The sequence below is a fragment of the Piliocolobus tephrosceles genome, chromosome 13 (assembly GCF_002776525.5).
Source record: "Piliocolobus tephrosceles isolate RC106 chromosome 13, ASM277652v3, whole genome shotgun sequence".
NCBI lineage: Eukaryota > Metazoa > Chordata > Mammalia > Primates > Cercopithecidae > Piliocolobus > Piliocolobus tephrosceles.
Window position 1 is genome coordinate 68874584 of NC_045446.1, and position 17879 is coordinate 68892462.

Below are 17879 nucleotides of genomic sequence, written 5' to 3' on the forward strand. Positions count from 1 at the left end.
TGCCCAACAACTGAGAATTGGCTAAATAATAGTACATTTAGTTTGCTCATAAATTAGAATACTGTGTGTAGTTGTTAAAAGTGATGTTATAGATGGATATTTAATGACATGGAGAAATGTTTGCTATGTATTAGGTAGAAAGAACAGGTTACAGAACTGTAAGCACAGTGGGATACCAATTGGGGAAAAATACAGGAAGTTTAGCGAGATTATAGATAAAGAGGAGATTAAGTGCTTGAGGGATATATATCAAAACGTTAACCATACCAAGATTAAAGGTGATCTTAATTTCCTTCTTTGTGATTTCTAACTTCTTATATTTCCTATAATGTACATGTGGTAGTTTACCAGTGTAAAAAGAAACCCTAATACATTATATACACACGAGTGAGGCCACCTCCATCTGTCCCCTCAGCTCAGGGACATTCTCAGAAGGGGGCAGGCCCTTTCTCAGTTCTTTAAAGCATGATCTTCAGGTCCTGCTTTCTAAAGTCTTCTTGTCCCCTTACTCCCAGCTCCCTCTGTCCCTGCAGAGCCAGGGGGCCTGAAAATTCGCCAGGGCTGCTGCCAGCTAGGGTTGCTGCTTCACACTCCCCAGGCTCTCTGGGCAGCTTTTGGCTGCATCAAGAACACAGTTGGCTCTAAAGTGACAGGGGAATTTTCAATTTCTTAAAACCCACTTCTTGTCAATGCTGGCCGCTAAATATTTTATGCCTTCTGGTCCTGTGGCACCTTGGGGACCTGCTTGCGGAGACCTTTCTGCCTGTCGTTATGATGAAAAGATGGTTCCTTGATGGGAGGAGTGGGGGAAGATAGAGTTAGTGGAGGGAGACCAGAGAGGAAAGAGAGGAAGGAATGAAGAGCAAGTGCTTTCCTACACTTTCCCCTTCTGCCATGTGCAGGGTGCCTGGGAAATGAGAAGGGACATTGTTCTTGGAGTCAGTCCTCACTCTGTCACACTGCCTGTGTGATGATCCTGCACCAAACTACCTAAGCCTCTCTGGTTTCACCACCCTATTAGTGATGATCATGTTGAGACTTGATTTCCCATCCCCAAAATGAATGGACTAGACTTGATAATTTCAGAGGTCTTGCAGCTCCGCGTCATGGTTCCAGTGTGGAATGGTACCCTCTTCCCTGTCCACCTGAGCACCCTGTGCCTTTATTAAAGCACTTGGAGCTGGCTGCCTTGTTGCAGAGGGATTTTCTTGCAAAAATGGATTGTCGAATGAATGAAGGAAGGAAGGACCAGCAAATGGTACAGAGAGAGTGAGAGATTGGGGTCAGGACACCTCACTTCCTATTCCAGTTCCACAATTGCTACATGTGTTACCTAACCCAAGTTTCTTAAACACCAAACTTCTTTCTCTATATGTAAAAGGGGATAATACACATTACATAAGGTAGTTGTGAAGATTAAATGAGACAATGTACATGGAAGTTATCTGTGGATTTTAAAGGGAACTAGTATTCACATCCTTTTCCTAGCCGCTGGGCACTGTACTAGATAATTTATGTACATAATTTCATGAAAAACCTCATTTCCATATCCCTGATGGAACCTGGTACAGGGCTCTACATTTAAAAATGTATTTTCTTTCATCACACCTCAGTATTCTTATCTATAAAATGGGGTAGATCAGCTCTACCCCATGAGACTATTGTGATAGCTAAGTAAGAAAAGAGACGTTGTACTTATCCTGTACCCCCATTTCTTACAGAGTGCCTGGCACATACTAAGTTCTTATTTTGGATCCTAAGCATAGAGTTATTCTCTGCCAGTGGTGGCCATCTCCACTTCTTAACAGGGTGCAACAACTTCCTTCTGTTCCTTCTCTGCTCTGTGCCTCTCTCTTTAGTTTCTTTTTGGGCCTGGGTTTGTCTCCTCCCAAAGGAGCTGGTCCAAGTTCCTTGGCTCTCACCTTCTCACTCATGCCTCTGAGCTGCGTGCTGTCTCTGGCTTAACTCCCTGCTCCCCACGGGGCAGCAGAATAGAGAGGAAGCTCTGAGAATGAAAGCCAGTGACACCTGCGCATATCTGTCTGTAACATAGATGCCAGTGTTGGAGAGTTTGGTGAAAGAAGATCCCATGCTGACATTTAGGCAAAGGTAGTGAGGGCCGGGGGTAGAGATTTCAGTCCAGGATTTCTGAATCTAAGTGTGAGTTTGAGCATTTTTTCCCCCTCCACCATATGCCCGTTGTCTTTCAAGCCTCTGATCCGACTGGTTGGCAGTACCTCTATCTAAAGTTAAACAATTTTCCGATGTGTGGACTGAAAATTTTCGGCACCCTGTGCTGGCTGGTTGAGGGCCCATTTTGAGAATTGAAAATACTTGTATGCACATCCTTAGGCCATGGTGGCTTCCTGACGGGTAATTCAAGCTTGCTCACAGACCGGAGAGGGAAACTCACTAGCCAGCAAGGGTAAGCCTGCCAAAACTGCAAAGACGAGTGGCAGAGAACAGCTTCCATTCTGGAGTGTAACAATCATATCAGCTGGCGCAGAGGGAAACCATCCCAGCATGTGATGGGGAGGTGACATGAGTGCTGGGACCGCCAGCAGCATCCACAAGGCTCTGTGGAAGGACTTAGCAATACATGTCAGTAACAGAGGCAGGCATGACCAGAGAGGCTGGCAGCAGGTGTCACACTCAGTGGAAAAGGACCTGTGTGTGCAGGCTCCCCTAAAAATGAAGGGGTTTAAAAAGCTACATGTCGCTGGAGCTGAAATCAATTTGCAATTTGATATAACTCAATGCTCCTGATTTCCCAGGTTTTGGTAATGTTGGCAAGATGCAGCACAGGACACTGATTCAGCATGGGCCTGGCCCGGCCAAAGGATCCAGCAACAAAGGACATACCCTTGCCAAGTCATCACAGGATGTACTAAGCATATGCTGGATAGCCAGTCACTTGCGTCTCTTTTTGACCTACAATGGGTTCCTGGTATCCACCTGCAAATGTCCAAACTCTTTGGCATGGTACAGCAGGGTCCTTCCCTACCTGGACCAAACCATGCTTCCTGTTTTAACTGCGGCCACCCGCTTCCAAGCACCCTATGCTATGGTTTTCAATTTTCCACCATTCTTTGAGTGTACCAGCCTCATTAACATCTTTGTGCGTTTGCACGTGCTGTTTCCTTTGTGTGAAATGTCTCCTTTTCTTTCTTGTCACTCAGCAAACCCCTCTTCTATTCAACCTGTAAAACTCGCATAAATGTCACCTCCCATGTGAAAGCAGGCACTCTATCTTTTGTTCATCACCTCTGAAGGGCCAAGCAATGCTAGGAGTTGTGCATGCACTGTTTACTGTATCTTTAGAGTAATCCTACTGGCCTGAAGTGAATTATTGCCATTTTACAAATATAAAAAGTGAGGCTCAAAAGACTTTAGAAAACCTGTCTAAAGTTACTGAGTGAGTGAGTGGCAAAAGGTAGGATTCAATCAATCGATTAATCAATCAGCAAGTATAGACGGTGCCCAAATTTGGGTAACCAGGCATCCTAGTTAATTACAGAATTTCTGTCCTCATGTAGCTTAGAAAGAGAACAGGCAATGTACAAATACCCATCAGTGTTATTACCAAAGATGAAATTCAGGTGGCAATGGATTGAATGTCACGTGGTGGAAAGCTCTGTCTATCCTACTCTGCTGCTGTTGAGGTTTCCTTGGGGAGATTTCTTCGCTGTCCCCTGAGCTTCTACTTGTTACTCCCGATGGTGAACTCCCAGGACATGGTTGTGTCTTACTTATCTTTGTGTCCTTGGTTCTCATCACAGCCTGGCACCAAGTAGGTGCTCTTTAAAGGCTTATCAGTGCAAAGGTGAATGGCCAGCAGGCTGGCTGGGTGGCAGATGAGAGGATGAGTGGGCAGTCCCAGGGCTCTGGTAGATGAAGCCATCTTACCTGGGAAATATCCATGACAGAGTCACAGCTGAGGGGCCGGGCTGATGTGAGATCATTGGAGCCGAGCAGGGTGGAGATGATCCCATTCTGATCGATGCGTCTGATCATGGTGCCGTCCACGAAGTAGATCAGCCCAAACTTGTCCACTGTGATGCCTGTGGGCAGAGAAACCAAAACAGGAATTCAGCATCAGAGATGACAACGGCACGCACATTCCTGGAGCCTTGCTAGCTGACAGCACCTCTCCATGATTGGGTTTGGTCCTCCCACAACCTTCATTCCTCTCTCAAAGAGGAGGAGTCCCAGGCTCAGAGGCCTTGAGTGACTTGTTCAAAGCCGGGATTAGAACCTAGGTTTTCAGATCTTCCAGGGCTCTGGTCCTCCTACCTTGCTGCCTCCTGAGATCTTAATGTATCACCTTAGTCATCCACTAAACCTGGATTCATAACTTCTGGGGTTTTTTAAGCACTAGGGATATAGTAGTAAGGAGGATCTTTTTCAGTATTAACACTGTGAGTTATTTAAATTCACCTATTTCTGAAGCTCTGTAATTATAATAATCAGTTCCCCTTTTGGTAACCATTTTTCTTTTTCTTTCTTTCTTTTTTTTTTGAGAGACTCTCGTTCTGTCACCCAGGTTGGAGTGCAGTGGCATGATCTCGGCTCACTGCAACCTCTGCCTCTCAGGTGCAAGCAATTCTTCTGCCTTAGCTTCCTGAGTAGCTGGGACTATAGGCATGCGCCACTATGCCTGGCTAATGTTTTTTTTTTTTTTTTTTTTTTTTTTTTTGTATGTTTAGTAGAGATGAGGTTTCACCATGTTGCCCAGGTTGGTCTTGAAATCCCGACCTCAGGTGATCCACCCGCCTTGGCTTCCCAAAGTGCTGGGATTACAGGCGTGAGCTACCGGGCCTGGCCCGTCCTTCATGCTTTTCTATTCTTATTATTTTAGTCTCATTGATCATTACGAGAGTACAGAATCTGAAGAGAATCCTATGGATTTGTGTAGAGAATATTGTTGAACTGAATTTCTAAAGGCAGCACACTGAGGAGAGGGGTCAGAACCATTACTCAACGTTACCTGCTCCATTTACTAGACCGTCTCATCCTGTTAACTTTCTCCCTGATCCAGCTTGTGTGTCCTTGGGCAAGTCACTGAGCATCTCTGTGTTTGTCTTCCCAGCTGTCAAACAATGAGATTGTTCCAAATCTGTATTTCTCACTCTTGGATGTGTATGGGGATCCCCTGGGGAGCTTGCTAAACTGCACCCCCCAGGTAGCTGATTCAGAATATCTCAAGTGGAGTCTGAGCTTCTATCTGCAGTTTTGACAAGCACCTTGGGTGCTAATGACACAAACCAGAGTCTGCAAACCACTACACTATATCAGTACCTCTCAGCCTGCGATGTGCATCAGAGGCACCTGAAGAGGTTTTTCAATATACACCTGCTGGCCTAACTCCTGGAAATACTAATTCAGGGGGTGGCTGGGACTGGGACCAGGGCATGCTTTAATAGTGTTCATGAGTGATAGTAATTTCCATCCCAGCTTCAGAATTGCAAGAGTCAGACATAACCATGAACTGTCATGGGATACAGATGGGACATGGCCCCGGGGAGCACCCAGTTTAGAATGGAAGGCACAGGAATGAATCAGTACCATGTGAGGATCACAGGAAAGGACAGACTCGAGAGGGTCATGGTAAAATACAGGAGATTCTGGTCACTTTTGTTCTGCTATGTTTTCTCTGGGGAAGGCAGTGGAAGAAGGGTCAGGAAGGCTTCACTGAAGTGGAGAGACTTGAATTATAAAATTTTCTGGTCGTATTAACTTGGCACATTACTTCACTTTTAAGTCTTCGTTTCCTCATTGATAAAACGGGGATTCTAACATCTGACTTGTAGTAATTAGCCCTCAATAATTATTAATGACCATTGTAATGATGAGAAAGTGGCTGGCACTTCGTGGGTTTCAAGGCCTTTGCTCTGGGGGCCCACGTGTCTCTCACTGGCAAGCAGGGTACTTTAATATGCCCAGTGGCCTCTGAGTGCTGAGAACCTGCCGGAGCACCAACTGTTCCTTCTTAGGCTGGTCAGGCAGGAGAGTGATTTCACACAGAGGACTAGGCAGCCTCAAGACTGGGAAGGCTTTCTCATGGTCCTGTCTTGAATGTACATTAATTTCATTCTTTAAGTGCCAAGACAGGCATTTTCTTGTCTGCCTGGCTATGCCCCATCTTTCTCTTCCATCTGTTTGGACTGATGAGTGCTCCACGAATAGTTGGGTTTCTTGTTTACAGAGTTGGCTGCACAGGCTAATAGAAGTGATCTGTCCCCAATTATTTACCTAAATTTTTCTCCTTTTGTTGTGTTAAATAGATGGACATCTTTTCTCCTCCCTGCTGCAAAGTGCCTGCATATCGTGTCACCCTTGCGATTTCTATCTGGGTTAATCACAGACTTTTGCGTAAATGCCGTAAATGCACTGCCACTTCATCAGTGTGAGGGTGAGGGGCTGCGAGGGCGGGGAAGAGAACACACATGTGTGGAGAACAACTGAAAAAGCCCTGGAGAGAATAAAAATTCTCAGATAAAACTGTTTTAAACCTAAGAGAGTAGAATACTGTGGCTGCAAAGGGTCTTGGGGATTATTTAGCCCAGCCTGTTCATTCATTGACCAATGGGGAAACTGAGGGCCAGGGGAGGAGGTCCCAGAGCCAGCTAGTGGCAGAGGAAAACCATACAGGGCTTCAAAGCGCAAGCCTAGAATTCTTTCACTCCTGGCTGCTCTCTCAGTATTTGGAAATCATAATTAGGAGGGATTAACCTTTGTTGATACAATATTTACCCCACACAATTACCACCTGACACTCCAGGTATGTGGCAGAGACAATGTGACATGATATGATGTGATGTGATATAATGGAACAACAATAATAGGAATCATCATTTATGGGGTGTTTACCATGTGCCTGGTAGTACTGTGTTAAGCATTTACATTCCTAATAATATTCAATCTGTACCACAACTGTGTAGCATATCCTTATTACATATATGAGGAAAATGAGGCTTAGAGAGCTTCAGTGATTTGCCCAAAGTCAGTCAGCTGTAGATGACAAAGTCTGAATTTGAATGCCAGATTTCACTAGAATCTCCCGCTTTGATTTGAAACTAGGCCCGGAAGTCTGGAACTATTTAATAATACAATCACTTATAATGTTTCCATAGGTTATTATTAAACATATTAATTTTGACCATCAGAATAAGCCTAGGAGGTAGACACTAATGGCATTGTTACCCCATTCTATCACTGAGGACCCTAGAGCTTAGACACCGTAAGTCACTGGCTATAGGGGTTGCAACATAGTGAACACTCCACTGAGTGTGGACAATGATGGCTTCTCCGAAAAGCTTTCCCAGTCTCCAAGGCACAGGGGTCTCTCTTGGCTCTAAACCCCCATGAACAGCCTCTTTCGTCTTGCTTCTCAGGGAGCACCTCTTCCTCTCACCCATGTCACAGTAATTCACACTCAGGTCTTATTTATTCTGCTATGATGAACTTATATATGTAACCATTGTACTCTATGTACTCAAATATTTGCTGAATAAGCGAAGGAAAAATTGTGATTGCGGGCATTTAGAGGTTCAACTTCTTCAGGGACTCAGAATTGAGACCTACAGTTAACCCACCCAACAGCACATGAACATACGAAAATATGATACGCTAAAATGTTTTTGAGTAACAGTAACATGAGAGACAGCATACACGTCCAATAGTAGAAGATTGGGACATCCATTTGCTGGAATACTATATAGTCACTAAAAATGAGTACACATTTAATGACATGGAGGAATGTTAATGATCTAGCATTTAGGGAAAAAAAGCAGTTTGCTAAAACAGTTTGCTTAACGTGATCTCATTTTGTTTGTTTTTAGTAAACACTACATATACACAAACACTTTGAAAAAAGACTAGCAGAGAAGACAGGAAATGTTAACTGGGAGTATTTTTGGCAGGTGGAATTTTCAGTTTTCACCATCCTCCATACATTTCTTGGTATTTTCCAAATATTTTTGCAATATTAATCATGCATAATTTTCTGAAATGGAAAATACTCCAATAAATGTTATTGACAATATTTCTAAGGCAAGGTCTTACCCCTGGGATTGGTGAGTGTGGCTTCTGTGGCCTTCCCACCATCCCCGCAGCGAGTGTCATCAAAGGGGAGGCACTGGTCACCTGTCCCTGCAACCACCTCAGAGTTCTTGACAAGGTCCTTCACCACCACAGTGGACTTGATTTTAAAGACCCGCCGGCTGTTGGTGTCAGAAAGGAAGACGGCGCCGCTCATGGGGTCTGTGGTCAGGTAGTATTTGTGTGCTGGACTGTGACTAGAAAACAAAGACATGGCCAACTGATGAGCATTTTCTTCTTTCCTATGTGTAGCTGGAGATGTACAGATGAACCCCTGGCCCTTTAGAATCCAAAGCAAAAATGTCTTATGGGGATGATGCCCCTATTTTGGGTGATGGTTTCCCATTTTTTCTGACCTCAGTAGTTGGCTTAACTATCCCTCCCACCCAACTATTCTTGCAAAAACCCCCTGCCAATGATTGAGATGACCATCTCAGTGCCATGTTTGTATCAGGTGCTAAATACATGTTTTCTTAAGAAGATGACCACTGAGGCCTACTATAGGTGTCCCGTTCACTCAAGCTAGAAACATGGATGCTCTTGACTTAAAAAAAAAAAAACACTTCAAGAGTTCAAAAACACAAGCCCTTTTCCACAGGGAAATTTTTACAGCAATCCTTCATCTCCATCCTGGGACTGATGGATGAAACCCTGGCTGGCTCTGACTCCTGGTCAGCATCAACGCTGTCTTCAGTGGATACCCATGTTACACTTATCAGGAGCCCAGGAGTCTCCCTCTGGCAGTCAGATATAAATGAACTGCAGGATTAATTTGTAATTTGCAGTGAAACCCAAGGGAAAAAGCAACACAGAAGAGCAGTGCTAATGATGGTTCTGTTTCTGGAAAACAGTTATAAAGAGCAGGCTGTGCCAACAGAGGAGAGAGAAGTTTGACTACAGAGAGGCCTTGAAGAGACAAAGCACTGCCTCTAGCCACAGGGTGAGGAAAAGGCACAGGATTTGGAGTCAGATCGGTCTGGGTTCCAAGTCTAGCTCTGTAATTTCCTGGTTTTGCAACTTGGGCAAGTTACCAGGCCTCCTGGGCCTCGAATTGTCTTTATGTGCAAAATGGGGGTGTTAACAGCTACCTTGCTGGTATATTGGGGAAATTAGAGAGAAAATAATAAATGCAAAGTAGCATAGCGTAGTAGATGCTCAATGATAATTATTTTAATTACCAATGATTGTGTCTCTTCTTGCACTTGGAGACGACTATGTAGTAGATAACTCTTATTAAGCCTGAAATTTTTTATCCCCTGGTACTGATATACAATTTCTTTCAAGTCTAGGGCACATTGAAGTTGAACTTGGTGCTTCTGAAAAGCTAATTTTAAGTTCCTGTGCATGGCCTGAACATTCGCTGGGCCCTAAAACTGCATCTCAATATTGGCAGCCCCTTCCAAGTCTCCCGAAGGTATTTTGATTCAAAGGAAGCTCTCTCTGTTTGGACTGGATGGCCTGGTGCTGGCCATTTTCACTGCACAGTGAGGTATAACTGGGCTAAGGGACTCAGGACAGACTGAGCAGTGATGAGAGCACCAGCAGGGCCGGAGCACTGCAGACCCCCTTCAAGACGAAAGCAAGATAATTTGAAAAGTCTAGAAAGAAGCTATTTTGCATTGATCAGGTATGTAAGTTTTGGGTCCTTTTGAAAAGCAAAATTTTATTTTACAGATTGGTGTTTTTTGAATTCCCTATGAAGACTGGGACACCATAATCTTTTCAGTACGCAAGTCACGGAAGGGCTTAATCTGGCCCTGGTAGGTTTGTCATTATAAGTGTCTCTTGCCTTGGACAGTGTCCTTGGGGCCTGGCTACCTCGAAAAGGGCCAGGCATCCAAACCCAAGGCTTTCCTTCCTTGGTTTTCTCTCCCTGAATTCAACTAACCTGATAGGATTTTCTCCAACTGTCTTTCCTCTCTAACCCTAATACTACTGTCCTGTCACATCCTTCTCGAACCAAGGGGAGGTCTCTCCGCCTGTAGCCTGGGTCCTCTTCAAGTCATTCTTGATCTAACCCAAATACCAACCTGCCATTTCAATGCTTTCCCTTCTGGGACTCCTTAATCTTACAGAGAAGTTAAGAGCTTCCCCCCTCCCCCGTCCCTGCACAAATCCCAGCTTTCTGCTATGCTGCTCCACCCTTCCATCCTCCCTCCCCTCCCAGACACCCTGCACCTGGCCACAGACCTGTCCCTGCAGCACACCTCAAGTCTGCCTACACCTGCTGCTCCTGCTCTGTAGTATGCCCCACGCCTCCCTTTTCCTACTCACCCTTCACCTATCAGTTCAAATGCTCCCTCCTCTGCAAATCTTCCCCAGCCTTCTCCCTGTGCATCATTTCTGGATGATAGGACGTAATGCTGTGACTGTTCATTTATGTGTGTGCCTCCAAAACCCGATCATCAATACTTGAAGAGAAGAGACTGGATTTTGTTCAGTTTTGTTTTTCCAATGTTCTGCTTCATGCCTTCCAGCCCATAGCAGTCACTTGTTTTAAGTAGATGGCATATCTATTTTTAGATTACTTAGGTAGTGTTTGCATTCACATTATTTAGCTCTTCTTTTATTTCTCTTCTGGGGGTAGCAGTAAACAGGACAGGTATCCTGTCTATTTTGAAATGTCCCCTGTGACTTACCCTATAATGTAGCACAGATTTAATCTTCCCAGATGACATCAATCCTGGCTAAATAAAATGCGGTGACCTTAGATCCTACTGTGTAATGCTGGGGCAGCCTTGATCTTTTTGCTTTTCTGATGGCAGCTCTGAGGCGGGATGATTTTTTTCATTTCTTTGCACATCACTCATGATAAACTGGTGCTATTTACCTCAGCAGAAAAGGGTCCCTGAGGGATATGGTGAGGGGCCCTGTCAATGTAGATTAGCCCCCTGAGTTTCCGTCTCATGTCTCCCTGCACTGCTCCAGAGAAGTATCACTCATGTGGAGCTTCTCAGATCAGTGAATTCCAGGACAGGGTGGCACTGGCAGGATTATCCCACAGTCTATAAGAGCTGTGGCTGCATCTTTTGGCCCAAGGACAAATTTGAGGTCTGCTGGTAAGTTAAGCATAGGGAAAACAACAGCTAGCTTTGAACTTAGAAAGTGTGGGCTCTCATTTAGGCAAGTCACCTAAATAGTCCAAATCATAGGTCCCTTAGCTGTCAAATGACTAAGTCCCTGCTCGGCTATGCTCACAGGCTTGTCATTAGGATCAAATGAAATTATACGTCTCAACAGCCCTTTCTAGTTTGCAGAGCTCTCTGAACATTCAGCTCATTTAGTCCTCCTGCCCCCTGGCACTGGGAGCTGCACCTGCGTCTGTGATGCCCATCTCGACTCCACCAGGCTGAAGCACCACCTGTCTGCAGAACAGAACTGCAGAGATGACTACCACAGACAGGAACGCATCTGTGACACCTAGGGATGCCCATTCTGTCCCAGATGCTGCACTAGCACTCGACCTCATTTTCTTCACAACTACCATATAAGGTAGGTACTTTCCTCCCTTATATTTCAGAAAACTGAGACTGGAAGAGGTGAAGTGACTTGTCTGGGACCACAGAATCCTAAGCGGCAGGATGAAATTCCAACCGAGTTCTGCTTGACTTCAAAGTCTGCGTTCTTTCTACTTCCCCACGCTGCTGCTCAGAATCTAAAAGGTTCCTCTGCCCACATTCACCTGGGAGTAGCTGCTCGTCTTCTGAGGTTCAGCTAATCTGTAATGCCATTCCTGAACCCCCACTTCTTCCCCACTGGTAGAACTGGCCTCTTCCTTCATTGTGTCTTTACTAGAGCTTATGAAGTTTATACTTTTAGTATCTGTAGCACCAGTTAAACTTTTCTGTTTAATTATCTGTCTCTTGGATGAAACCTTGAACTCTTCAAGAGCCGGGACTGATTACCAGTCTCTGCTGCTTTGTACTGGGCTGATGCAGAATAAGTATTCCAGAAAGTTCTGCTGAATTTATGAAAGGAAATCAGCCTCCCTGGCTGGAGTATACATAGGAAACGCTCACTGCTAACAATCTTAGAGTGATGGTTCTCAAACATGGCTACACATCATAATGGCCTGGAGAGCTTTAAAAATAGTCTTACCCATAATGATGGAAGGGTGTGGGCATCTATACCTTTGAGATCTTTCCAGGTGACTTGGAGGCACAGCCAGATTTGGGAACCATGGCCTTCGGGCAGTTCTTTTTAAACTTTAATGTGCCACCTGGAGCCTTTGTTAAAATGCACATTTCAGTTCCTAGTTCTGGGGTGCAGAACTTGTGAGTCCGCATTTCTAACAATTCCCAGAGCACGCCAGTGTTGCTTGTCTGTATTTTGAGCAGCAAGGCCTCAGAATACTCTACAAATAATCAATGTCTCAGAGCATGAGATGGAAGACAGCCTTCAGCGGAGGCCTCAGGCCTGGTTGTGTGGACAGGCAGCATTTCCTGGAAACGGACCATGTCTGATTCAATTCTGATGCCCAGTATCAGTATCCTGAGCAGGGCTGGACAGAGAGTAAGATCACAATTTCATTTTCAGTTTGCTGTAGACGTCTCTGAGGACCCACATTCTTTTCTAGTTCCTCAAACATAACCTCAGTCTCTCTGGAAGTGATGTAAAATCAAGAGGTCTTCAGGGTACCATTCCTGAAGTTAATGAGCTGAAGCCAAGCTTCACTCTGCCCTCATTCTGGATGGTGTTTGGAATTTCCCAGTAGGAGCTGGGAGTGTAGGAGTCTGTAGGGACACACAGGCTCACTTGCTTCCGAGTGAGAATTCTCTTTGTCTCTAAGTAAGGTCTGCCTCATGCAAAGGAGTGTCCTTCAACCACAGCAGTTGGCAGCTCTGGCAGAACTTGATTCCCTGGTTCTCAGAACCTGTGGGAAGAGCTTCAGTGCTAGAGCCACACAGTCAAGGGTTCAAATACCAGTTCTACCATCCACTTGGCTAAGTGACCCTGGTCACATCACTTCCATAGCCTCAGTTTTCTTAAGCTGAGAAATGGGGATAGTCACACCTATTTCAAAGGATTATTTTGAGGACAAAATTGCATGAAGAATATAAACCTCTGAGCATAGTGCCTGTTCCACTAAAAAATAAAATACCCAATAAATGGTAGCTTTTAAGCAAAGCTGGTCCCTTTAGAAACTTCTAGAAGATTTGGTGCATAATGGAAACACTAAGTATGTCAGACTTTATTTTGTCCTGCTCAACCTATTTCCTGAGACAGTTAAGGGCTCTGAGTTAATATAATATGTGTAGCTGGGTTTGATGGACACTTGAGTTCAAATGTACTTCTGAAGAAAAGGCTTCAAACATCTTCTGTGACCCTAGGGAAGAGTTCTGGGAAGAGGCAAAGATGCTGGTTTCCTGAAGGAGTCCATAGAGGAAGATGCCCCGTGGGTTATAGGTTTCTGTGCTGAGCATGCCCGGCACAGCAGGCTGGCACTGAGGCTGGAAAAGCAAAAGGCAGACATGAGTCTGCTCCGGGGAAGCACACACACAGGCTAAAGTTGCCGGTCATGGGGCCAGACATATTACTGGGAGTGGCTGAGACAGTTAATGCAGGAAGAGACACAACTCTCTAATTTTTTAAATCTATCGCCAACATTTACTGATGGGGACACTGAAGTCCAGAGAGAGGAAGAGATTTGCCAATATCCAGGTAGCAGTTAACATCAGAGCTGAACCCAGGCTCTCTGTCTTCTGGTTGTCTTTAGAAAACTGCAAGGCAGAAAGTGATTCATTTTTTCCTTTCTACTTTGGTTCATCTTAGAAAATTTTTAGTACCCAAGAAAACAATGAATTGATGAAGGGTTTAAAGCCATACCATGAATATATAAAAAGATCACTGAACATCAGAAGCAAAATGTTTCCAAACCACAACTCTTTCAGTTTATAGATGAGACTGGAAACCAGAAACACCAGGTAACCAGCCCAAGGCCACACAGCGAACGTGTAGCAGGGCTGGACAGCACCTGGCCTCCTGACTCTTCCCAGCTATGTCCCCGTGGGTCATGGCTGCGTCCCATGCAGCCGCCACCACTAACTGGATGTTTCCACATTAAATGCTAGGCTTTAATTCAAGACCTTCATGTGAAATGTACTTCTGTGTTTTCTGTACAACTGAAGTTGAAGGCATGGACCATTACATAGTTCAGTATCATCCATTCAAAACTCATTGAAAATCTCAGATTTCAGTGTCAGGAAAAAAAATTTCTCGTGTGAGAAATGGGCGAGTTTTCAATTTCTGATACTATAAAGTATGAAAATAATTATGTTTTCTTATTTACACTGGCTGCCAGGAAGCTCAGAGCTTAATCTAATAAATAATCACATATATGTTTCCTCCTTTTTTCTTTTGTTACCAATTTCTATTTGATTTACTCTAATACATGTGTCTTTGGGTGTAAGAGGATTTAATTCCTTTTTGGTAAAGATGGAGACATCATCATTATCATATGATACAAACTGTTATGATAATAAATTATAATACTGTTAACTCTCTAGGATGTTATCATTATTATTACTATTACTACTATTTCTGGAGCTCCTCCCTGTGCCTGAAAGTACTGAATAGTTTACAAACGTCTTCTGTGATCATTACAACAACACTCTAAGGGAGATTTTATTAACCTTATGTTAGAAACTAAAGCTTAGAGAGATGAAGGAATTTTTTCAAGGCCACATAATTGGGGAGCTTCAGTTTTCTCATCTGTCTATTGGATGTAATCATGGATATCTACTTCACAGAGTGGTTTGGGGAGAGAATGCTACAATCCATGTAAAGCACATAACCCTCTATCTGCTACAAAGTAAATGCTCTATACATGTTAATTATTAAATAATTATAATATTTACTACTTATATAATAAATATTATCTTAAAATAACACATACAATTATTACACGAATAATGCAGCTACTTCTATCGAAAGAGATAGAATCATTATTGGATTCTGGGTCTGTCTGACTCTTTCCATCATCCCTAAGACTTTCTTTCATCCACACTTAGCACCACTCCCATGCCACTTTGATCTGAGCCACAGTTAGATAACTGAGAGCCACTTCTGTGGCCATGCAAGCCACACCTCCATCTGCCCATGGTTACTTTTCAAGTCATCACAATGTGTGTGAGGTCAGGGGACACCGAGGTGACTGCTATCCAGGAGTCAGGTGAACGCCATAGTGACAGGTGATGCTGACAGGCAGACAATTCTCTTGGTGTGCTTGACTAGACCCATTTCTGTTTACTGCATGTCGCTGTGAGTCTACATGACAAACCTACTCTGGGACAAAGTTCCTATTTGGGGATTGACCTCTGCAGTTGGTTCCGGGAGTCTCCTTTCTCCTTGATGGCAAGCCTTTTGGGTGGGGTTGCCTGGCATCCCTAAGCTGAGGCACCTTGAATGCCCACAGAAGTGTAAATGTGAAACCTGTCTTCTTCCAGATTGTTCACCTGATCAAGATGTTCTCAGGACTTCCTATCATGACCATCAAAGTTGTTCAATGCAGTTAGGATGATATCCTCATTTATTCTAAGGATAAGCCGGCTGTAGCATTCAAATTACTATTCCAAGGTTCAAATTCTTTCCCATATCACTTTTAGACTATCAAAGTAACTGCCTCACTTTGCAACAGATCCAAGGGGTTCAGGCTCCTGCCACGCATTGCTGCCATTATTAATGACTTCCTCCCATTGCAACTGATTGCCCCAATCAGTTCCAGTCACACAGGATTATTTTGCCGTACAGCCATCTGAAATTGACACATGCAGCTTACCATACAGAATGCAACAAGGCAAGGGTGAGGCAGGAAATTCTCCACTGGTTGGCTTACCTATGTCTGAAATCTTTATTTCTGACAGAAGACAGGAGAGCAGGGAATAGAAGAAAGAATGAGGTGTTAGCAGCAGCGTTAGAAGCATTATTAGCAGCCTGAAAACTTGACAGCAATGGTGCTATACAATACTATAATAAATAAAGACTTAGCAGCTATGACACTGATGTATTTTATATTGGATATTACTTGTCAGTAAGTTCACTTACAAGCAGTACATATCACAGAAGAGGCATGGTTTCGCCTGCACCACTACTGCTGACTTTGGGGGAAGAGGACTAGGTTGACACATTCTGCTGCTTTAACAAGGGCTAAGACAGAGATTGGAATGGTGGATTCTCTCCTCTGTACGTACACATACCCAGAGATACACAGGCTTACTGCTCTGTGTCTCCACGTGCACACTTTCCTACAAAGAGTTACCCAAACTTGGGTCACTTCCCAGGAGCCTCCTCATAAAAGAATACAGAATTGGAGATAGACTATAATTAGAAGGGAGAGTATGACACAGAAACAGTCCTAGGAAAAAAAGACTGGAAGAAAAAATATATCAAAATGATAATATACTTCTAAATTTATTTTTTTCTAATTTTACTTATATCTCCCTTCCTTATCCACTGTCATGATCTCCCCAACAACTGTAGGAGGGAGGCAGGGAAAATGGGGTCTCTTATTGGAAAGAGGTGAAAACAGAGGTCCAGGGAAGTTCAGTGATTTGTCCAAAGTTGTATAGCTTCTCTGCTGAGGCGAGCTGATTTCCTCGTCCACAGTGCTTTCTGTTGTGGTGCATATATGCAGTTGACTGACACAAATATGCTCAAGGGATCCTTCTTCCTTGACAGATGTCTGTGCCAGTCAGACTCATAATAGACAGAAGAAGGGCAGAGAATATTCCACTGGTAGTCCTCTTCTCATTCAGCCGATAGCTGATTTTCTGTGAGCCTACTGCGTGTGTGCTTGTCTGGCCCTGTGTGTGGGGCGGATACTAACCCTTCTCTTTAGGGCTTATGGCTGTTGGCCCTGCCTTCCTTTCACACGTGCGCTGCAGAGTGAGATTCTTGCAGCAGGACCTACCTCCAGGGAGGAACTTAACAAGGCATTAAGTCGAAGTGGCCCTCATTGGGCCAGGTGACAAGGCTTTGGTGAGGCAGAGGTGTGTAATGATCTCTGGATTTCGGTCCACCATTTTAGAAGCTGGACCTCAGGCAGGTTCTTTAAATTCCCTAAGCCTCCATCTTTTCATTTACCAAAGGGGGATAACAATAAACACCTTATAGAATTGTTATGCTTGGCAAATAGTAGGAACTCAGCAAAAGTGAGTTTTCTTTTCCCCTGCCCGCTGTGGAGGAAGGCTTTCCAGCTCTAGGGCCCGTCCTGTTCACATGGACCTTGGCCCAGAAGACAGGCAGATTCCATTCCCTAAAAGAGTTGGGAGGGAGCTTGGTGCAATTCCTCTTGAAAGGGAGTGTGAGGCTCCCTTATCTCTAAAGCACAGCTCTTCCATGACTCCTGAGCCCACCCTATGACAGTGTCCTGGTTCTAAAATGATCTAGGTTAGGGAGGCATAGAGAAAAATCCAACACATCATGTCCTTCCCTGAGCTATAAGCATGGCTGCACTCCATCACTCAGGGTCAGGATGGGGAAAGAGGCTGACTCAGCTGCCTCTGCAGCACTTGAGGAGCAAAGAGGTCAGTTATCTCGATATCGGTCAGTTGAAGGGAATTGCCCTTGGCTCGAGGGATCCTCCTGCCTCAATCTCCTGAGTAGCTAGGACTACAGACAGGTGCCACCACACCCAGCTAATTTTTAAAATTATTTTTTGCAGAGTTGGGGGTCTTGTCAGGTTGCACAAGCTGATCTCAAACTCCTTGCCTCAAGTGATCCTTCTGCTTTGGTCTTCCAAAGTGCTAGGATTACAGGTATAAGCAATGACACCCAGCCCC

General features: G+C 44.3%; 1 protein-coding gene across 1 annotated transcript in view; it reads right to left on the bottom strand.

The window, feature by feature from the left end:
* TENM4 (teneurin transmembrane protein 4) overlaps nt 1-17879 on the bottom strand; it is an 800850-nt gene that overhangs the window by 45294 nt on the left and 737677 nt on the right. Inside the window, exons 25-27 of the mRNA XM_026446989.2 lie at nt 15935-15955; nt 8065-8297; nt 3907-4061 (exon numbers count right to left, since the gene is read on the bottom strand). Of these exons, the coding sequence (XP_026302774.1) occupies nt 3907-4061; nt 8065-8297; nt 15935-15955 (409 nt within the window). The remainder of the gene's footprint in view (nt 1-3906; nt 4062-8064; nt 8298-15934; nt 15956-17879) is intronic.